Source organism: Marmota marmota, unplaced genomic scaffold (genome assembly GCF_001458135.2).
Source record: "Marmota marmota marmota unplaced genomic scaffold, marMar, whole genome shotgun sequence".
Lineage (NCBI taxonomy): Eukaryota > Metazoa > Chordata > Mammalia > Rodentia > Sciuridae > Marmota > Marmota marmota.
In genome coordinates, this window is record NW_025999990.1 from 38,342,933 (window position 1) to 38,367,539 (window position 24,607).

Here is a 24,607-nt window from a genome sequence, read left to right on the forward strand (position 1 = left end):
TGAGAAATACAGCTTTACAAAAATCAATTAAAAAAGAAAGAGAAAATCCAATATTGAGCATTCCTCACAAAAAAAACTCTAGGATTCACTGAACTTCTGTCCAAGTAGGAAATGAGACCAATCCTACACAAACACTTTCAAACAAAAATAGAGGAAGAAGGAACATTTTCCAATTCATTTATAAAACTTCAATCAAAAATAACAAGGACATTAGAATAAAAGAAAATTACAAACCACTATCATTCATGAACATGAATGTAAAAGTTCTAGCAAAATAAATGAAACATAACTGAATCAGAAACATGTAAAACCAATTATATATTATGACCAAGTGAGATTTATCCCAGGATTAAAAGATGGGTTCAAATTTTAAAATCAATACAAGTCAAGAATAAAGAAGAGAACTCATATACTAAAATAAGATACCCAAATTCACACCCCTGACAAAACTTAACATTCACCATAATTGAGCTCTCAGCTAGGAAGAGAAGAAAAGTGCTCTATGAAAAACTTATCATCAATATTATAATACACAAATATAAATTTAAGTATGTATATCTGTTTTATGAGACAGGATTTCAGTAAATTGCTCCTGCCTCAACCCCCCAAGTAGCCGGGATTACAGGCATGTACCACTATGCATAAATATTATGTATCATATTAGGAGTGAAATGCTGAATGCTTTTCCTCTAAGATTGGGAATAAGGCAAAAATGTCTGCTCTTACTAGGCAAGAAAGGAAATTAAGAACATAAAAATGGAATGGTGGAAGAACTACTATTCTCAGTTGTAGATAACATGATTGTTTAACAAATCCTAAAGAATTTACACAAAAAACCCTCTATAACAATTAACCCGTTATGTTCAATCATCTCAAATGTTGAACATCTATAAAAAAACTAAATATAGTATGTGACATATAAATACATATAATTAGAAAATTAGAATATAATTATATAATATTAATATATATATAAGTTCCAGGTTATGATTTATAATCTATTTGAATGCACCTGTGTACCATTTTGTTGAAATACAGAATTAAAAACTAGTGACTTAGTGGGTTAAATGAAGTTAGCAGAATGGAGGATACAAGATCTATACAAAATTCAACTACTTTGATATATTAGCAACAAACAACTGGCAATGATAATTTTTTTAAAAATACTATGTCATCCCCACCTTACCAGACACAAAAATTATATCATGATAGATCAAGGATCTAAAATGAAAAAAAAAACTATATAAAACTTTTAGGGGAAAACATGGGATATAAAATTATTTTTTAAGGACACAAAAAGCAATAATCATAAAAAATTTAAATTATATATTATCAAAATTAAAACCTTTGATCTTCCAAAAACACTAAACAAACAAAAATACTGCTAATAGGAGTGTGAAATAGTACAAACAGCCGGAAAACAATTTAGAGTCCTTTGTAAAGTTAAACATACACCTGTCCTATGATCCAATGGTTGGGGATGGTGAAAGGCATGATGGAACTTTCTGGGGGTCGTAAAAATGAAGTAATAGGGGTAGAAATTAACACAATATATCTTGATTTGGAATAGTAGTTACAATTAAAACCAGCAAATTTTATTGTATTACAAGCTGCATCTCAATCTAGAAAAACAAGTGCAAATTTCATTTAAATTTAAAATTGAGATTTTGAAGTCATCCCTTCCTCAAGATATCCACCAACTGGAAGGACAACCTACTCTTCTCTGTGTTTTGGTGTACTATGGTATAAAAGTTTGAGAAATCTGTGATGTTAGAATTCTATATCCACAAATACACACAAAAGCTTACTCCGATATCTATGTGGAAAGTTGTTTATGAATAGTTTCCTAGAAAATATTATAAGATTCTAGAATATAGTTAATGAAATATTTTAAGTATTATTGAAATGCACAAGAAATTTAGTTATCAGCGTATCTCAGTGGTGGTGTTATTACAATTCTGGGTAAACTTAACTGGGTGAATCTGCCCCTCTCACACTGCACAATGTCAGTCCCCCACGCCCCCAAAAGAAGTCTGGTATTATTGGCCCCCAGCCACCAAGTGTTAGTAGCACACAATTTACCCCATACCCTGCTGAATCACTGTGTCAAAACAATATTCTACACACTTCTAAACAGCCCACAGGAGTAGGAACTGCCCCCAGTTGAGAATAGTCTATAAGCTAATGACCAAATGCATATGTAAGCAGTATAAAAAAATCACCCAATTAATAGACTTAATCTACCTTATCATTCTATTTCCAAAACAGATTTAATCAACACTACTCACTTAATCTCCATGGGGAAAAACATATGTTTTATTTGCTATATAAGACTGACTTGATCAGATGAATAATAACTGATTTTGTTGAAATCTCTAATTAGGGAAACCAAACATAACCACTGAAAGCACATTAGAAATCAAATTACTGAGTAGCAGAAAAGGTCCAGAAGATAACCTGTCATGGACAGATCCTGTGAAAGGTCCATTTATGGGTAATCATGGGCTTAAAAACACATGAACACACTTTATTCCTATGGTGTCCTTTGTGGCAAAATATTAGGGAACAACTGAAATTTCCTTGAATTTCAGCTCTAAATCAAGCAGACATAATCTTCTTCATGGTTTGAATATTCAAACTTTCTTTCATGTTACAATTAAAATACAAAATATCCATTTATGGGCTTGTTAGAAGGTTTGTGACAAGGTCTGCAAGGCTACTAGCACTTTCCTCATATATGCAGAGTTATGAAGAGGCATTAATTTCTCAGATATGACAACTAAAGCCAGGTACAGTAGAGTATACCTGTAATCCCAGCAGCTTGGGAGGCTGAGACAGGAGGATTGGGAGATCAAAGTCAGCCTCAGCAACTTAGCAAGGCCTTGTATCTAAATATTTTTTAAATTACAGATGGACATAATACCTTTATTTATTTATCTTTATATGGTGCTGAAGATCGAACCCAGTGCCTCACCCATGCTAGGCAAGTGCTCTACCACTGAGCCATAACCCCAGCCCTTAAATATTTTTAAAAGGGGTTGTGGCTCAGAGGTAGAATACTTACCTAGCATGTGTGACGCACTGGGTTCAATTCTCAGCACCACATATAAATAAATAAAGGTCCACTGACAAAAAAAATTTTTTTTTAAAAAAGTTGTGGGGATGTGGCTCAGTGGTTAAGTGACTCTGAGATCAATACCCAGCACTACCCGGCAGCCCCCTCACACACACACACAAAAGAAAAAGATTGGACTTTATTTCTACAGAGATGTTCAAATAGCCAATAAGCATATGAAAAGATGCTTCATATCATTAGTCATTGGGAAAATGTAAAACAAAACCACAAGGAAATATATTTCATATATACTAGGATGGCCATAATTTTAAAAACAGACAATAAAAAGTACTGACAAGAAGAAACTGGACTCCTTTAGCTTTGTGGGTAACAAAGTAAAATGGTGCAACTACTATGAAAAGCAGTTTGGCAGTTCTTCAAATATTGAACATGAAATTACCTTAGTCTCTGAAATTCCATTCTTAACAATGTAACCAAGAGAAATGAAAACATATACACAAAAACTTGCATATGAATGTTTATAGTAATATCATTCATAATAGTAAAAAATTATAAATAATCAAATTTTCATCAATTGGATGAATAAATAATATTATGCACATTATTGCTAAACCATTATTCAATCCAATACTGAAACATGCTACAGCATGAATGAATCATGAAAACATGAAGAGAAAGAAGTCAACACAAAAGACTACATATTGTATGAGTCCCACTTGAATTACACAAATATATATTCTGAATAGACAAATCCTTAGAATCTCAAAATAGATAAGAGTGGTTGTGAGGGGCTGAGGGAAGTGACAAAAATGGCTAAAGAAATTTATTTTTAGGGTGATGAAAATGTTCTGGGATTAGATAATCTTGATGACTGAATAGTATTGTCAATATATTTAAAAATACTGAATCTTGCACTTTAAATGGTGAATTTATTGTGCGTGAATTGTATCACAACAAAAACCTCAAAACACTAAAAATTGGCACAAACTGATGAGTCAAAACAAAAGACCAAATTCAAATAAACTCTTCAAAATCAAATTATGTTTACTCTTCCATTCAATAGTTTATGGAATTCTTGGGGAAAATGTGTAAATAGGAATTCCAATGCCATTAGAAGGTACCATTGCAAATACACCTAAAACAGATTCATTGTTTTTCCAGGAAACCTGGGCTTTTACTGGTAAGATTAAGTGAAGATCTGAATGTCCAATTTGGATAAATTGCACAGAGAAATTAACCGTCATTTAAACTAAGGAAAGGTAGGCTTAGTAATAGACTAACAACCTAACAAATGTTGCTCATTAGCACTCATCCATCATTTTAGAAAGCCCTCTAAATCCTGATACTTTATCACAGGTAATACCATATAACATGCAACGCAAGCTCTTCATAGTCACTAAAGTGTGAAACAAATAGCTGCATAAGAGGATGAAACAAACATTACTGGTGCAGCATTAGGGAACACTTGCAAGAATGTAACTGGCTATGTTAAAATACTATAATTGAAGGAGGGAAAAATTTGTATAAATTATGGGAAAAGCATGCATATACATAGGGTTTCAAGAAAGGCTTCTGGAATCCATAAAACTCATTAGAACCATCTTAAAGCATGACAAGTTTTAAAAATTAAACTTTCTTAGCATAAGTTCATCATTAAGCAAATTATAAGTGCTTTGAAGAAAAAAAATCATATAAGGCCTGAAATATTACATATAATCCATCATTAAAATATAATTTGCCCTGAGAAGAACAGTGACCAAAACACTTAATATAGCAGAGGAGTATAACAATAAAAGTACTTCAGGAAAAAACAAGAATCTTAAAGGTTCACCGATAGTTTTGTATGAATAATTTGATATTTTATATACATATATCATGCTGATTTCCAGTTCAATGACACGTATCTATGGCCAACTGCTAAAAGGATCGCTGTGCTATCAAGATTGTCCTTTATCACGGGCTCCAAGTACCCTGTAATCATGCAAGGCAGAAAAGGACACAACAGCATAAATATAACACCACTGTTATAAAACTACAACTTTTTGGACTAGTAACTTGCACAAAAGTTGAAACCGAGTTCCATTCTTTTTACCATTATAGTACAATTTGGCAAATGAATGAATGAATGAATGAATGAATGAATACAAATGCCATCTCAAAGAGTTTATTATGCTTCCTAAGTAAAGGATGAAAAGGAGATTAATAATTCAAAAGACTGAGACAACAAATGGTGTTAAGGAATAAAAAATCTGATACTGATGAGATGTTAATAAACAGATACTTTCATATCACACTGGTAGGAAAAAACTAGGTCAATTTGGACAAGCGCAATTGGCAATAAATATTTTTTTTAAAACTTGATAATAAATATCCATTTGGCCCTCCAATTCTATTTCTGAATTTTTTTTTAAAAAAGGACCAAGGATTTAATTGCAAATAGGTTTGTACAGCATTATATTAGAACAAATAGGTTTGTTCAACAAAAGATGAATAAATTATAACATGCCAAAGAAATGTACAAAACAATGGCATATAAAATATACATTATGGACCAGGGTTGTGGCTCAGTGATAGAGCACTTGCCTAGCATGTGTGAGGTTCGATCCTTAGCACCACATAAAAAATAAGTAAATAAAATAAAGTTATAAAAAAAAGAGTAATTGTCTAAAATATGTATACACATTATATCATTACATTAAAAAGATTACCAAAAGTATTATTACAATATGAATTTTGTAAAAATGTGATAGAATGTGGATAACTTTTCTTTTACATTTTCTATAATATGTATTTATTTTGATAAAAACAAACATTTTTGATTTAAAAATTCATATTAACAATGAAGGGACAAACTAAAAGAAATCACCAATCTGAGAAGTTTAAAGGTTTAATTGACATGAAAAGTGACCTGAGAAGAGTTGATAGTGAAGGGTCCACTAGAAATAAAATAGTAAGAGGACAGAATTGACTCCAGATACTGTATGAAAAACAATGGCTTTGGAGCTTCTGACTGGGGCCATGGAACATAGCTGTGTTCATGGAAATGGGGACATTCTCCATTTTATTAAAATAAGGTATATGTTTCCTTTAAGATCCAAATGTGCCTCTTTGTGATGGCACAGGCCAGATTCAGCAAGTTATCTTTTACCTTGGAAAGAGTATCTTATGCTCTGAATCATTAAACCCCTATAAAGTTCATTCAAGATTCTCAATTTTGATGGGATTTATTGTTCAACATGCCTGTACCTTACCAAAATGTTTGAAGGAGTAATTACTTCTTACTCACCAGAACAATCAGAATGGTATTAATATAATGGACTGATATAATTTGTGTCAGGAAGAGGCTGTCCAGGACCTCAGACTATACTATCATATAAGATTTGATGTAACCCTGAGGTTTTATGAGGCTAATAAAGGCGCCCTGCTGGCCTCAACAGCTAAAAGCAAACTGATTCTGATGGTGAGGAACTGGGTTTACTAATAGGCACATCAGAAACAACTGTAATAGAAACCACCACCTGATAAGTTTACAATAATCCACTGTCATTCTCAAAGATGCACCTGTCTTCCTCAAAGCCAAATGAGGACATAGTAGAAATCACTACTTCAGCATTTTTCAAATCCTTAGTATTTTGCCAGGCAGATGCAAATTTAGTGGCTTGTACTTTCTCTCACTTCCATGGGCCAGAGAACCAAAGGGAGAACTCAGCTATTGAATACATCTATTTCAATTATGCATTCCAGAAATGTGAAAATATCTCTAGTGTTGGTTGAGGGGCCCACTGTGTGACAGACCAGAGTCAAATTCCATTGATATTGATGGAAAATAGTGTTGCTTTAGGTCTTCTAGAATTCATGTAAGAAGACACTGACTAGAATCCCTTTTAACCTTAAATTTCCCCTTCTCTAATGCACTATTACCCTGGCAACAGGCTGCAGGCAGATCCTTGGAGAAAAGGCTTGATTTACAGTATAAATTTTTAGATGTGTGGCAGGGTCTGTGTTCAAGAGGACCAGGTTTTCTCTTAATTCAAAGGTTTTTTAGTCTATGAACTGGCTTATGTTTGGGGACTAATTAAGGGCCTATATATAACTCTATGTACTTGTTTGTGTGATTATTCCAAAATGTTTAAAATTTTGAATTTATTGAAAATTATTTTAAATGTTTTAAATTAAGATAATATCACAAACTGAAAATCGGGAACAAAAAGAATTTTTTTTCTGACATCTAATTCACTACATAGAAAAATTTTCTCTTTCCTAGCTTTTGACAAGCAAACAAGCAAAAATTTATTTTTCCTCTTTCCAAGGAACCAAAAAACACTCTGAATGCTTAATGGATCATTTGGGTAGATTAATTTCTCTAACAGAGATTAAGAAACATCAAAAGTTGCTACAATTTCCTTCCTTTTAATATAAAATTGTATATACACCTACTTTTAACATAAATTTTAAGGATTTCACACTCATGACCCAAGTTTAAAAAAATCTGACCATGATTTAGTGAAATCTTATTACTTCTTAGTTAAAATATCCAACACTAAAAGGGGCTAGACACAGGAAGAGCTGTTGTGATCTCGCCATCTGCTGCAAAAACTAGTCAAAAAGCACCAATCCCAGGAGGCTCAAATCAGCTAGAAATTTACACCACAGTCTAATTCCTAGAGGCCTGTAGCTTTTACTGACTTAATCCAAGTCATACTTCTCTTTACAATACCTAGAGTTCTTCTGTTTAGACAAATCCAGGGAGACTTAACAGGCTGACCATCTATTTTAGACCTAGAATATCATGATTGACTCGTCAATACCAAATATCTGTAACTCAGACTATTCTGATTCCTGAATTGGCTTTACTAACTCTGACAGTAACCAAATCCACCTTATCTTTAGCAATTAAGTTCTGCTATTTGTTTCTGTCACCTGGGATTCCATCATTCACAATAAATTCAGGGAGCCTAGTTTGATGGCAGGAGCTCCCCTTCATAACCAGCTTAAAGCAAATAGCAGAGCTGTTCAAGGTTGCTGAGGTTCCCTTCATGAATGTATTTCTCCTAAGTATGATAAAAGAAGTCTCCTCTGGACACACCAGAAGGACATATGTGATCAAGTCTTACATGATAAATTTCCTCTGTCATCTCAGTCTCTAAAGCCTTTGGAAACAAATATGCATACTATACAATACAACTCTATTGTCACTTAGTTTTGGCCACCTTTGGGTCTTTCAACCAACCCAAAATAAACAAATAAACACTTATTAAAAGCCTTTCCTAGCCCTCTGACCTAATATCTTCTATCAAAAATCTTTGTTTGGTGAATCCCTATCAATAAAGTCAGCCTGGTCCAACTTTATAGCCTTCTACTCTGAATCTATACTCAGGTCCATTCATTCCATCCTCGCCACTTCCCGCCGCCCCAGGATTCAGGCAAAACCATGCAATTTGTGTCATCATGGGTCACACTTAGTACCACATCCTATGGACACTGTAAGATGAGCCTGATTATAGGTATAGAAGCAATGAGAAGTAGTGAAGGGAGGTTCTGAGGAAGATCAGTAGTCCATTTGCAAGGGAAGCAGTCCACTTACCTTCAGAGACTAACCTCCCTTAGACAGGGCTAGAAGGACTGGCACAGATGGCAGGACAAAACTGAGGAATTAGGTACCCACCTTCATAAGAATCTATTCATATTCCAGTTCTCAATTTTTGGTTTCCATTTTCCCCCCACAAAATGTTACAATTTTAACACAAAAAAATCGGACAAGACTAGAAATTCAATTTGTGTTATAATTCAGTTACCTGCAGGAATAGATTTTAGATTTAGTTTCCAGAAATCTCTGCTTTTGGATACAAGAAGTAAAGATTTCTCTTAGGGCAATCACAGAGGCTTTAATTTCCTTCTGTGGATTCTGAGCTCAGAATTTGAAGCCTTTTCTTTGCCTAAGTTCTCCAGTGTTCTGTGAAGAAAAATACCTATCCCACAACTCATGTTTTCACTTAAGTGTTCTGTGGTAGTAAATACCTGTTGTCCTAAAAACTGTGCCTTCCAAGGGCACTTGATTTTTAGTGTCTACAATTGGTAATTACTTTTTCACTGAGTGCCATGGACTACCTTGTCACCTTTACTACTAAAAACAGGGTAATTATTATCTTTAGATCTAATTAGAGAAACAATTCTACAAAACCCAGAACTAATTCAGGAAACCATGTTCAAGGTGCTATTTCTCTGTAGCTAACTACAGTACAAATTTCTACATCAGTTAGCATTTGCTCAGAGAATACAAGAGATGATATAGAATATGGAGATTTGGCTACCTGTAATTGTGAGCCTGGTTAGACAGCTTATGTTCAGCTGTCGACTCTGTATTGGTGCTGAGTTTAGCTCAATGTTTGGAGAAGCCCAGAGAGGAGGAGCTGAAGAGCCCTCCATGTCAATGATGTTTGCAAGGACAATAACGCCTAGTATACCCACACCAATCTGCCAAATACAAGACAATGACTGTGGTTTCACTTCTACTTTTTAGAATCAAAACACCACAAGGCCCATGCTCACCATGAACTATGAAAGAAAAAGGATTCTGGGAAACAGTTCTAGATTAGCTAATCTGACCCAATACAAATTTAGCACACTATCTTCTTCTTTTTTTTTTTTTCCAATATTTACTTGAGGTTGTCATGACTAACTTGCAATTCTTCTAATATCGCTTATTTCTGGCATCATATTTTCCATTTCCAAAGAGTCATTCACTTTCTCTGATTATTTTAAATTAGTCTTCTAATTTTGTACAATGGTTGTGATATATTCCACTTCCTTTCTTTTTTCCTTTTTTTCTCCCTTCAAATTCCTTCTGCTTCATACCTTGTTTTTCTTCCATATTCTGCCTTTTATTTTCTGCAGAAGAGGCTTTCCTCAACTAACTGGTAATCCTTGCCAATTTTTTCGTATTTAAAAGTCACATAACTATTAAATACTACCGAATACTTATTGCTATTCTTTATTCTTGCAAATAAAGATCATTTATGGGGAATTTGGGGAGAAGGAAAGATAAACCCATAATGTGCAATTCAACACATTTCACAGAAAGTCACTAAAGATAGCTGACCCCAAAAAGTCAATTTTTAAGTTGAGATTTATATTTAGGTCACTTATAGATAAAGAGGTGGATATGTTTAATTTAGAATGAACAAAACAGAACACAAAAACTATACTTTAAAATATAAAGAACTGCTTCTTTATCTGAAGTAATAAAATTCTCTAAATTCTACTGAATCTGTATGATACTGATAAACAGCATTAGATAACAAATTGGTTTAAACCTCTCATAAGTCTGCTATGATAATAGCAAACGCTGAACACTTGTCTGTTATCAGTCCTCACTGACACCTCCCCCCGCCAAAAACAGTCTGGTAGAAGATGGGGGTAAAGAATGGTTACTACCTGAGCCCCTTAAGGAAATGAAGATAAAATTTGGGGCTTTCAGATCAGTAGCCTTTTAGTTAAATTACTTAGTATCTTTCCAGATGGAAGAATCACCTGGAATGGCAACCAGAAGGAGATACCTTTCTTTGAGAAATAGTTTGTCTCAAACTATATTAAGGCTTTGGTCTTTCTAAAATCATTTCAGACAATATTACAATTATAATCTAACCATACCCTCAAGTGATAAGAAATAGCAAATATGGTCAAGAAAATAATGTCCACTTAATGTCATCCAAATATCCATAACAATTCAATCTGGTTTTCTGTTTCAAAACATACACATTTCTATTATGGAAAATTTTCTGTAAATGATTTTAGTATTTAAATAAACATTTAAAATCCAGGTATTAAAGGGTATTTCAGAGGTTCCCAACACTTCTGTACCATGTTTCCACATAGAAACAGAACCTCAACTTTGAGGACACTTTGAAATGGTAGAGATGCAATAAATAAAAACTGTAGTGACAAACATTTATAAATGATCATATATGTTGCTAGCAAGGGAATGAATAAATAGGCACTCATTGGTAGAAAATGACATGATATTTTTAGATATTGCTATTTTTAGACATGATATTTATATTATGAAAATATTTATTTATTAAATTTTAGGATGTACATATACTTTGACCCAGAATTTCTACTTCTAGAAATCAATCCTACAAAATAAATGAGTTTATTAAGATATAGATGTTCATTGTTTATAATAAATAAGTGAAAATATTCTCAATGTCTACCAATCAGTGGATCAATGAATTATGACACAAGAGCAGGTACCTGTATGGGAAAATGTCTTTCATAGTTAATTTATGTGTCAGGTTGACTGAATTTAGGGGTACCCAGACAACTGGGAGAATATTACTTTGTAATATAAGTCTTTTCAGATGAGACTAGCATTTGATTAGTAGACTGAATATAAAAGATCCACCCTCACCATTTGGGAGGGCATGATCTAATCCACAAAGGACCCACAGAGCAAAAAGATAGAAGGGCAAATTTGCTGTCTTCTGGAACAAAGACACTCATGCTCCCCTGCCTTTAGACATCGGAGCCCAGGTTCTTACTCCAGAAATTATACCAATACTCAATTCTCTTCTGCCTTGGACTGAGAGTTACATCACTGGCTCCCCTGGTTTTCAAAAATCAGGCTAAATTATACCACCAAATTTCCTGTATCTCCAAGTTGCATACAACATATCATAGGAGTTTCCAGCCTCCCTAGTTGTGTGAGCTAATCCCCATTTAAAAATTCCCTCTTAGATATCTATATATACCTTGTTGATTCTGTTTCTCTGGAGAGCCCTGCTAATACAAAGTCCAAAATAGATTGTCTACAAGTTGTAGTACAGCATATTCAATATGATCCCATTATGACCTATAATGGGATCATATTGAATAAGAACTCAAACACCAAATTCTGTAGAAGTGTATATGGGTTCCTCTACTTAATAACCATGTAATTTTAGATGGCAACTAATCCTCTCTGTAACTCGTGTTTTTCATTTAGAGAAAGCAACAGTATAAGCTTACAGAGAAATTGTGAAGTCTAATGAAAATAATACATTCTAATTGCTTGATGAAGGTAAACTATTAATAGTATGTACTTTTTTTGTTTGTTTGTTTCTTTTTTTTTTTTTTAATTGGTTCTAGAGATTGAATCCAGAGGCACTTAGCACTGAGCTACATTCTCAGTTCTTTTATTCTAAGACAGGGTCTCACCAAGTTGGTTTGGACCTCACTAATTTGCTAAGGCTAGTCTCAAACTTGCTATCTTCCTGCCCCAGCCTCCTGAGCCACTGGGATTACATGTGCCACCAAGCCCAGCATATATGTATTTTCTGAGTTATGCATATGTAATTGAATTATATATTCATTTTCACCAATAAAATGGGCAAGATCACATGGTTTAACCTAATATATACATGGAATCTTTCAAAAAGGATATCCAAGAAACTTAAGAGCTATTTTTCCTATTCTTCTATACCAATTAGACACGTTCCGTGACCATAGTCAAACACCTCCTCTTAAATAAAAAGCTCTAGTAAGTAAGCAGTATTACGGCAAACATAAGAGCTCTCCCTCCCCGACAAAATCACTATCATTTGTTGACTGAGTGATCTTCTTTCTATAATACTCTTTCAGGGAGATTACTCTTCATTTCAAAGAATCTTAAGAGACTTATAGAAGGCTAACACCAGAAATAATCTCAGGGATTATATACCAAGATAAATTCATGCTAGTTTAAACACTTTCAGAAAGTTATTCCTGAACTTTGATCTAAGTATTACATTCCAAGGAGTTCTGGTTTTAATATTTCTGTATAATTATCCTTTTATAAATTAGATAGGAATAGAAAAGGCACAAAATATTTTCTGAGAGATACAAAGAAATGTGAGGGCAGTCTATGTTTGAGAGGACTACCACAGGTCCTAGTGCTGCATCCGGGGGAAGCTGTATCCCAATAAAGGCTGGAATGAACTCACAGGAAAGCAGTGATGAAGAAAATTACTTTTCCCCATAAATCCCTAATACCATCTTCTCTGAAGAAGACAAAGTAACGGACTCCATCACACTCTGCTTCCTGAATTTCCTTTTGCCTCATATGGACACACACCAACTATCAGAGTTCCAAGTACTCTTGAATAGAATCCTCTCTGATGCCATCACTGCCTTTTCAGGACACTCCCATCCAGCTTTGTCAGACTTTATTTTTTGTTATGGGCGGGAAGCTGTTAGTGAATGTTTTCTGTGCTTGTTTTAAAAATCAGGGGCATCATCACTTCTACTGAACTAGCTGGCTTTCACTCCCCAGAGTGACTTAGTACCTGTAAAATTCAGAAATTACCATTTTTTTGTTGATGGTAAATTGGAGGAATTAGTATTTTTTTCTGTCATAATAAAACAAAGTGTAAAACTTCCCCTTTCCTTAAAAATAATATATTTGTAAAAGATGTATATTTACCTGGCCTTTGAAAGTTGATACTAATATCTTTAGAAGTCTTGGTAAAGCTGAAAAGCACCAGATACTGTCTCCTCTGATTGTCTTGACAAAGAGCAGTCAGTACCAGTTATCATTTTGAAGCAAAAATTTATACCATGAGTCTACTGGCTTGGGGGAGAGAGTTAAAATTTACTACAGTGGAATACATTCGATATATCCTTAATTTACTGATGTGGTTTGAAGTGGATGAAGTTAGTTTTTGAATTAAGTAAGCTGTACAGATATTGATATAGAAAAACAGAAAATTCTTTAATATTTATCATATTTGCTTGTGTGTTTTATGTATAGATATTATGCAGATAATGTGTTTGGGGTTCTGTGGAATTTTAAAACTTTACTTCCTGTGTTAAAGATCCTTGAATCAGAAAGAATCTATCCTTTTCCCCCATTAGCAGTGCTTTCAAATAGTTCTGTGATGTATTAATGGCCCAACATTAATAACAATGTTTTTTTTTGTTGAAGTGTAAGAGTAGGTTCATTTAAAATATGTCTTTAAAAATCACATGATTATATATAAAATCAATTTTGGAGTTACAAAAGTACAGAGAAGGGACCAAACTTCTTACTGGTCATATTTAACAATTTTTAGACTTTATATTGCTGTGAAAGCCATGAGCATTCAGTAGAAACCACACTTCAAATTTTGTATATGTATACCTGGTATATTTTGCTTAAAATACACCTTACACAATATTCCCTTTCTTCTCCGAGTTGTTTCCATGTTTCAGTGGTATACTGAACAAACATGCAACAGGGTTCCTGTTTCCCATTAAAAAGTGTGTGTGCGGGGGGGGCGGTGCTGGGGTTGTGGCTCAGTGGTAGAGTGCTTGCCTAGCACATGTGAGATACTGGGTTCGATCCTCAGCACTACATAAAAATGAAATAAAGATATTGTGTATTCACCTATAACTAAAAAATAAATATTAAAAAAAGACTTATGGTTAAAATACCGTGAATAAAAATCAACAAAATAAAAGTAGTCTTCAGCTAATTTTCAGATAAGAATTATACTAAAATGTCACCACTTGATTGAAGAAATAGTTCAGTTCAAAATAGCATTAACCAAATGTCTGACGTCTACCTAAGCTTAAATTCAAGGCAACACAATGGGAGCCAGGCAGTTCAATATATTTATATCCAAATCACAAAACATCTGTTTTGAAAGAAAAAAATTAAATATTTTTACATCTTAATACTAAGAGGTAAGTCACATAAATTGACTTTAACACTGCTTTGAAGACAAATGTCACATTTGCTTCTTGTAATACTCCTAGGGACTCAAATATACAATGAATAAAAAACACTTAAAAATCTGACTTATAAATTGGAAAACATTTAATCTCTAAATTTGTGACAAACTCAAACAAGACTAAAATGAATGGAGAAATTAATGATTAACATTTCAAATTCACGAATAATTAGGGCTGAAATAATGGTGTTATAAGTATGATGATAAATATTAAAAATTATTAAGCACTTATCTGAGGCCAGAAACTAATTAAGTACTTCAAATAAACAAATCCTTAAAGCATTGTAAGGCAGGTAATTATACCCATCTAACAGAGCAGGCTAATTGAGGACTGGGGTTTAAAGAATTTGTCCAAAATTACAAAGTCTAACAGAGGCAACCATGAAACTCAGATGTGTCTAAATCCAATGTATATGTATAACCCCATGTGCCATGATGATTTCCTGCATGTGAGCATTTAAAATAATTTGTTATATAATGCTACTAGAATAGAAAAGTAGGAAAGGAACTTAGACATCTTTATAACTCGTTCTCAAATGAGTTATAATACTATAAATAATATCTACGTGGATGAAAAAATTATTAAGTATTCTTCTCATAAAAGAAAAACTATGCTTAACAAGGCCTATTTATAATATCCTTAATGAGGAATGCCCCAATTTTAATAAGATATTTACACACATTGATATATAAGTGAACCAAAAAAAAAATGGGGTAGTGGGTTGTCCCACACTAGAAAAGTAGAAATGAAAATTTCTCTACTGGACTAGTTGTATTAGGGTTCTGTAGAGGAACAGAATCAACAGGAAGTGTAATTATGAAAAGCAGACCAGAAGCTGGACAGTCCACAATGGCCGCCTGCAGGCTGGAGAATTGGAAGAACCAGCAGCTACACAATCAAAGAGGCCAAAGCCCCAGAACAAGAGGGATCAAGGATGTTACCCTAGTTTCAGACCTAAGCCTTCTGGACAATCACTGTTCAGAGTCTGCGTTGGAAGAATGAAGAAGCGAGAATCCCATGATCACAGCAGCATTCAAGAAGCCATTCAAGAAGAATGGAGCTTGCACCTGCTGCTGCTGCTGCTGCTGCTGCTGCTGCTTTGGTCTTGCAACTTTTATTCCATCCAAGACATCAACCTACTGGTTGGTGCTGCTCACGCTTAGGGAGGGTCTCCATTTCAGTTAATATCCCACATGCCAATCATTCCTAGACACACCCTCACTGACACAAAATCCTCCTAATCCTGGGTATCTCTTAATCCAATCATGTTGACAATTCAAATTGACCATTACACTAGTTTTGCCATATGGGACTTTGAGAACATTATGGTAAGTCAAATAAGCCAATCACAAAGGACAAATGTTGTACAATTCCACTCCTATGAGTTATCCAAGTAGTCAAATTCATAGAAGTAAAAGTTGACTGGGGGTGACCAGAGAGTTAGGGAAGGGAGAAATGAGGAATTGTGTAATGGGTATAGAATTTTAGTTTTATAAAATGAAAAAGATCTTTTCAAGAATGTAAATATGCTTAATATTACATAACTATACACTTAAAAATGGCTTAAGTCAGAAAAAAAAAAAAGAAAAAGGCTTTAGTATTAATATGTAAACAGCTATAGATGTACAGAGGCTAGGGATATAAGCTCAGTAATAGAGCTCTTGACATAGCATGTGAGGCCCTGGGTTTGATCCCCGGTGTGTTTACACGTATGTACGTGTGTGTACACACCCCTATCCAACCAGGAGAACAGTCCTTCCACACTGTGCAATATAGTAGCTACCAACCATATATGACTATTAAAATAATGCTAATTTTGAAAAAATTAAAAAATCATTTCCTCAGTCATACTAGCCTCATTTTAAGAGCTCAACAGCCATATGTGGCATTATCAACATAACCATAGAAAATTCTATTAGATAGGATTGGTTCAGTGTACAGAAATGACTCAAATACATATGAAAATTTGCATTTGATACAAAACTGTGTGCAATAAAGGTGGCATTTCAAATCAGTAGGGAAAGAATTATTAAGTAAATAGTGTTGGAACAATTTATTAGCCAGAGGGGAATAGGGGAGGGTGGAAGAAATAAAGCTAAACCTATATCTGAACTGCATGAACCAAAGATTTACACCTAACAAAATAAAATGATTAAAGTACTAGTTACCAATGGACTTTCTAAATAGAAAACAATCCTAAAAGACAGAATGAAAGAAAAATTAAAATTTTAGATGAATAAAGGTAAAAACTTTTAGGTGAATAAAGCCCAAACTTAAAAGAAAATAAGAGGGGATGTTTATAACTTTTTTTAATCAATTAAAACACAAAATTCAGTGGGAAAAAGGCCAACTGAATGTGTCAGTACACACATGAAAAATTACTCAATTTACTCATCACTTAAACACTATTACAAATTGCATTTTCAATCATGAGATGGCAAACATAGTCTCTAGTATTAATGGGAATATACAAGATAGGCACGAATGGATATTAAAAACTGATAAATGTTATTTAGAGGGAATTATCAAAAATCAAAAGCAATAAATAATAGTTGTGAATAAATGAATGTAGGCTTGACTTTCAAGTAGTTTGAGAGGTGAAAAACTTACCTAGTGCAGGTATAAATGAAACAAGGTCAGGCCTAAATCAATAGTTGGTAGAGCAGGGTATATGGAGGCTCATTATCCCCCTTCCCCAATACTGGGGGGATTGCATTCAGGGGCTTACACATGATAAGAAGTGCTCTATCACTGAGTTATATCCTCAGACTGTCTATGTTTGCATACATTTGAGTTTTTCCATAAAGGTTTTCCTAATATGCATATTCTTCAATCCAGGGGTTCAATTTCTAGATTTTCACCTCTAGCTGCACTGTTCCAGCACACTACAGTGTAAGTATAAGGGTGTTCTTTGAGGCAATAAAAGTAAAAATCTAATGTTTGTTAAGAACTGATTGGGGAAAAAAAAAAAACTATGGTTTATCTAAATACAGTAATGTCATATGCCCAGAAAAACAAATTATATGAAGCAAATTATGGGAAGAAGAAAATACCAAGGGCAGAACAATAGGTATAGTTTGATCTTTAAGTAAAAAAATCAAACAAGGGCTGGGGATGTGGCTCAAGCGGTAGCGCACTCGCCTGTCGTGCGTGCGGCCCGGGTTCGATCCTCAGCACCACATACAAACAAAGATGTTGTGTCCAACTAAAAATAAATATTAAAAAATTCTCTCCCTCTCTCTCTAAAAAAAATAATCTATGATGAGAATTATTTAAAAAAAAAAAAATCAAACAAATAGCTTTGGGAATACACCTTGATATATGTCCACATTCATAAAATATTTCTGAAGAGATATGAAAAAACATAATGGTAGTTACATCTGATTGGGTACGGGCTAAGGAACATATCATATTAGAAATAAAAAATAATTAGAATTATTTAATCTTTCTTCGATTAAGGTGATTGGCATTTGCTTAGGAACTGTCAATATTCAGGGTCAAGGCTGGTAGGAAGCTGCCTCAAAGTTCATTTAAATTCTATGGGCAGAACAGATGAGTTGTCACTCTTTTATTGCTGACCCCATCCCAGTGCTCTTATGGGACCTTTATCTCAGTCAGCTCTGATAATTCAACTCAAAGACTAATATTTCAAATAATTTCTTTGAAGATATAAATAAGATCCTTCCTTAGTATTAATCAAACAATTAACAATATTTATTGAGCATATAGATGCGGTCAGTTCTACAGGGAACATTAGCCCATAGGACAATAATCCTTGCTCAAGAAGTTTATAATCTAAGATAAGAAAACATATTCTTTCAAGAAATAATAAGACAACAATTAAGCCATGCAAACACATTCAGTGCTCACAAAAGGAGAAGTTGGTGTAGAAATGAATAATCAGGGTTCAGGGAAGAAATAAGATAGCAGATTCAATCTTAACAGATGAGCTAGATTTAGATAAACAGAGGGGAAAAGATTATATAAAACCTCTAGAAAGAATACACAGAAACAAAAAGTTGAAATAGACTCAGTACAACTGGAGATGGGGGGAAAGGAAGAAGTTTGAGTAAGTAAAAGTAGGAATAAATTTTCAAAAGGACATACATCTTAAAAACCTGGAAAAAATTGTCTAAGAGTTTGGCAGCAACAACATGCAGAGCAGGGCAAACTATTTCCATCTCTTTGCGTCTTTTTAGCATGCTTGCTTGATATAAAAAATAAAATAATGGGTGCTATGTCAGTACCTCACTTCCAGATTCGAGTGGTCTCTTCTTCCTTGGTCCAATAGCTGCAAGAGCTGTGAGATTAGCATCTCTGTACTGTATCTGGGCGAGTTCCAATTGCTGTAACTAGGAGATGGAAAAAAAAAAAAACAGCCATGTTTATATACACTCATGCTCAGAGGAAAAAAGAAACTGATCACTAAGCCTATTTCTGTATACTTCCCCAAATAAAGTTATAGTATAAAATAAATATTAGATTCCCTTATACCCAAGGGCATGTTTTCTGACTCCTTTCTTCCAGAAACAAGAACTTTAGTCCTTAGTTTTTATCCAGAAGAGGCAAAAAACTTAGGTAAAGGGAGTACAAGACACAAGAAAAGAAAGGCATCTAAACCACAATTTCTCCCTGGTGTAAGCACAATTATGAAATGTCTGAAGAATATGATGAACATCAAGTTGGAGAAAGACTGGCCCACTAAAGTCAACCTTTTAGATTTTTTTAAAAAAACTACTTCAACATATGAAAATTAAATATATTTGTCATCCTTTGTTTATGAATGGAGACAGTGAAATTCTATGACAACTTCTCAAAAGTCACACAAGTAATAACAGAAAGAAATAGCACTTGGAGCCAAGCATTAATTACAAACATTTTTAATACATCATGCTGCCTCCTTTGCAAATAAAAATCATGGATTTTACTCTATATTTATCTTCACAGAAAAAAAAGTGAAGTGATTTTTTTTTATATAGCTTTCATCACACTAATCCAGAATGCCCGAATCTACAAGGTATAATTTCTGAGTATGTGCATGAAAGATGTCCTATGAAAGGCAGAAACGGCATCATTTCGTCAAGGCAGCTAAGTGTCATTTAGGTATTTTTTGAAAAAAATAAGGTGTGAAAGTAAAAGCAAAATACTTCTAAATTTGTCTCTAAGTTTTTCCAAAAGAGGAACAATATTCAATTCCCATCAAAACCTTACTACTGGAGAGGACAAAGAGGCAAGATGAGGCTCGCTGAAAGTCACTTATTTTAACAGGATCAAGACAGTCAAATGAAGGTAACCTATGGAGAAACACTGGCAATATTCTTCAAAAGAGCATTAACCAAATTTTAAATACTTTTTTAAAAAATTTTTATTTTTTTAAGAACAGGATGAAGGCAGACACAATGGTGCATGCCTACAATCCTGATGACTCTGGAGGCTGAGGGAGGAGGATAGCCTGGGCAACTTAGTGAGATCCTGTCTTAAAATAAAACAGGTTGGTGCTCAAGTAGAACACTACTGGATTTAAGCCCCAGTACTACAAAACAAATAAATGAATGAATAAAAGCAGTATAAAAATAGGAAACAATCTGTGTAGTTTCATCCTTGGAACTGATATTTATTTATTTATGTTACTGCATAAATACATCTCACTTTAAGATAACTTCGGATTATTTGAATATTAAAAAAACAATGAGTAATCCAATAGTAATTGAATCTTTAATAAAGTAGAAAACAGATGGTATGCTCTGAATGTCTGTGTCTCAATGTTGAATCCGAACCCCCAAGGTGACAGTATTACGAAGCAGGGCCTTTGGGAGGTGACGGTTCCAGTGGATGAAGCATTCACAAATGGGATCAGTGCCCTGATGAAAGAGCCAGAAGAGAGACTCCTTGCTCTTTCCGCCATGTGAAAACAAGGCATATATGAAGAATGGGTCTCATCAGACTCCAAATCAAATGGCATCTTGATCTTGGACTTCCCCACTTCCAGAACTTGAGAAATAAAATCCTATTAGTTATAAGCTACCCAGTCTAAGGTATTTTGTTATAGTAACGAGAATGTATTTAAACAACTAACCAAAGAAAGTAAAGTAAGAGCCAGGCATGGTGGCACATGCCTATAATCCCAGCGGCTTGGGAGGCTGAGGCAGGAGGACAACAGGTTCAAAGCCAGCCTGAGCAATTTAGTGAGGCTATAAGTAACCCAATGAGACTCCGCCTCAAAATAAAAAATATAAGGCTCAGTGATTAAGCACCCCTGGGTTCAATCCACGGTATCAAAAAAAGAAAGAAAGTAAGGAAGTGAACTAAGAATCATTTTCCATTTGCTCCACAAAATGTAGGACAGAATACCTTTTAATCTGTGAGTTTTATTTTAAATAATTAGAAAAGTGTTTTCAGAAGTTGTAAAATATTTTGTTGCTGCTAGTCTCAATAAAAAATAGTTTAGTTTGATGCTGCCACAATCCAGAACTTCTAGGTGACAAAAAAGAAAAAAAAATTCAGTTAATCTACCCTACAGCACAAATCAAATTATATTTTAAAATTCTTCCCTGTAGAGAAAAAGAATCTGCAAGGTAGTCATACCAAGTAAAATGTTTTTAAATTGACCCCAGTCTTCAAATTCCCCAATCTATGTAGCAAATAATTTTCTCTACTCTACAAATGATTACTTTGGTTTTCTTAAGTTTTACATACAATGCTATAGAAAATTTTGCTAACATACAGAAAATTGGAAACTGATCATAGTTCTGGTTGGCCCTGTACTTTTAACAAACTCTCTACAATATTATCTTAGCCAGCACAAAAAAGAGAAACCAGACACTCAAAACTAGAATAAGAGGAAGTTCTAGGCAATACTGCAGATTTGGCAAAACTGGTTGAAGATGACAACAATTGAGTTGAGTTTAGTAGAAACAGACACTGATTTAGGGGCTCATCCATGGACACAAAATTGTTGCATGACTAACTGCAGAAAACTCCCAAGTTATATATGAAAAACAAAACCAAAATCCTTCTAGTACTAATAGATAAGGTTAGCAAAACTACAAGATGTAAAGTCAAAACACATAATAAGAGACACACTGTGTTAATGGATCACAAGACTCAACATTATAAAGATTTTGGTTCTCTCCAAATTGACCTACACATTTAACACAATTGCAATAAAATTGGTATTGCAGCTATGGTAAGTTGGTTCTAAATTTTATATGGGGGCTAGACATAGATCAGTAATAGGCCACTTGCCTGGCCTGCATGAGGCCCTGGATTTAATTCCCAGCACGACAAAATAAACAGCTGCTAACAAAGTTAGTTTATCTGAAAAGACAAATAAATTAGAATGGTTTAATCTTGATAAAAAAAGAACAAAATTGAAAGAATTATACTATGTGATTTTAAGACTTACTATAAGACTATAATAATAAAAATAATGTAATACTGGCAAAGAAACAGACAGATTAATGGAACAGAACAGAAAGAAGATCTGTATAAATACAGCCAACTGGATTTGATCAGGTTGGAAAACAATTCATTTGGGAAATATAAAAAATTCTCTTCTTGACCAAATTCTACCCATGTTCCTCTGAATCCACTTCTCAACTAAGCCTCAACACTGGTTTAAAAAGAACTAAATAAAATGCTGACATGGTTTGTACCATCTCAAGGTTGCATCCTTAGAATGATATCAATTCTTGAAGAAAGGGCCTACCTAAGAAAACTCAAGGCTGCCAAAAGAATTCTTGTTTGTTCTAGCCAGCACCTGAAGATGAGGCCCTTGTTGCCAGCCTCTGGAAGAGAAGTGCCTAATTTCAATAAGCAACAGTTAGCAAACTCAGATGGGTTTCAAATAGACCAAGCCCCGTTCCCATTTTAAGGTTTTTTTCATTTCACTAACTTTACTGAGTTCCCACTCATGCCCTTCTATTCTCACATTCTCCATTTAAAAAGCCACATCAATGTTTATATCAGCTCAATTCAAATAGCTAAGCTATGAAACCAACCTGGGTGCCTTTCAACAGATGAACGGATAAAGAAAATGTGATATATATAAACAATGGATTATTACTCAGTCATGAAGAATGAAGTTATAGTATTTGCCAGTAAATGGATGGCACTGGAGAAATAAGCCAATCCCCCCAAAACCAAAGACTAAATGTTCTCTCTGATATGCAGATGCTAAGACAAAATAAAGGGGTGAGGGAAGAACAGAATCTCAGTGGAGCAGACAAAGGAGAATGAAGGAAAGGGAGGGGAAATGGGAATAGGAAAGATAGTAAAATGAACTGGAAATAACTTTCCTATGTTCATATATGAATACACCACCAGTGAAACTCCACATCATGTACAACCACAAGAATGGAATCCTAATTAGAATCAGTTATACTTCATGTATATATGTCAAAATACACTCTACTATCATGGAATTCTGAAAAAAAAAAAAAGAAAGAAAGAAAGAAAGAAAGAAAAAAAACAAATAAAAAAGTTAAAAGATACAAGTAAATGGCAAGACAAAAATAAATAAAATGCCCAGTAACTTCTATACCAACCAAAGGAGGCTGGTTCCGTTCAACTGAACCACTTTGCCTGTTCCAATAGCATATTATCAATAAAACCTATCCTTACCACTTTAGTATCCAGCAGTCTTTTCAACAAATGTACGGGCAACTAGACCCCTATGCACACACACATATACACAAATTAATCTGGACCTAAACCTCAGACCTTTTATAAAAATTAACTCAAAATGGAAAACCACAAACATCTAGGGAAAAAAACATAGGAGAAAATCTTCATAGCTTGGAGTCTAGCAAAGAGTTATTAGACATAATACCCAAAGTGCATCCATAAAAGAAAAAAGTGACAAACTGGTCTTTGGCAAAATGAAAACATTTTGATCAGTGGAAGATACATTTAAGAAAATTAAAAGACCAGCTATTTTACTTCTCTGTCTTGGTCTAATTAGCCTTTATTCGTCTTTCTTGCCTTATTGTCCTGCAAGGACTTATTAGTATACCATTGAAAAATAGTGGTTAAAAACAAATATCTTGTCTTTTTCCTAATCTTTGGAATAAAGTAGTCAGCTTTTCATCATTAAGAATATTAATAGTAGCCAGGCCCCACTGGCACATGCTTGTGATCCCAGCAGCTTGGTAGGCCAAGGCAAGAGGATCAAAGCCAGCCTCAGCAAGTTAGTGAGGCCCTAAGCAACTCAGTAAGACTCTGTCTCAAAATAAAATATTAAAAAGGGCTGGGGAATCACAAACATACATGATGAAAAAAGGAAATATCACAACAGACACTACAGAAACACAGAAGATAATTAGAAATTATTTTGAGAACTTGTACTCCAATAAAATAGAAAATATTGAAGGCATCAAATTTCTAGAGTCATATAATTTGCCCAAATTGAATCAGGATGATATACACAATTTAAACAGATCAATTTCAAGTGACGAAATAGCAGACCCCATCAAAAGTCTGCCAACCAAGAAAAGCCCAGGACCAGACGGATACACAGCCGAGTTCTACAAGACCTTTAAAGAAGAACTCCAATTTATTTATTTACTCTCCAATTTATTTCAGGAAATAGAAAAAGAGGCAGCACTTCCAAACTCATTCTATGAGGCCAATATCACTCTGATTCCAAAACCAAGCAAAGACACATCAAAAAAAAAAAAAAAAGAAAAGAAAAAGGAAAACTTCAGACCAATATCTTTAATGAACATAGATGCAAAAATTCTCAATAAAATTCTGACAAATAGAATACAAAAACATATCAAAAATATTGTGCACCATGATCAAGTG

At 34.1% G+C, this 24,607-nt stretch overlaps 1 protein-coding gene across 2 annotated transcripts in view; it reads right to left on the reverse strand.

Annotated features, from left to right (window-relative positions):
• The window catches only part of Taf4b (TATA-box binding protein associated factor 4b), a 129,120-nt gene that overhangs the window by 12,683 nt on the left and 91,830 nt on the right, over nt 1-24,607 (reverse strand). For both annotated transcript variants that reach the window (XM_048806409.1, XM_048806408.1), the window contains one exon: nt 19,051-19,155. In XM_048806409.1, the coding sequence (XP_048662366.1) occupies nt 19,051-19,155 (105 nt within the window). The remainder of the gene's footprint in view (nt 1-19,050; nt 19,156-24,607) is intronic.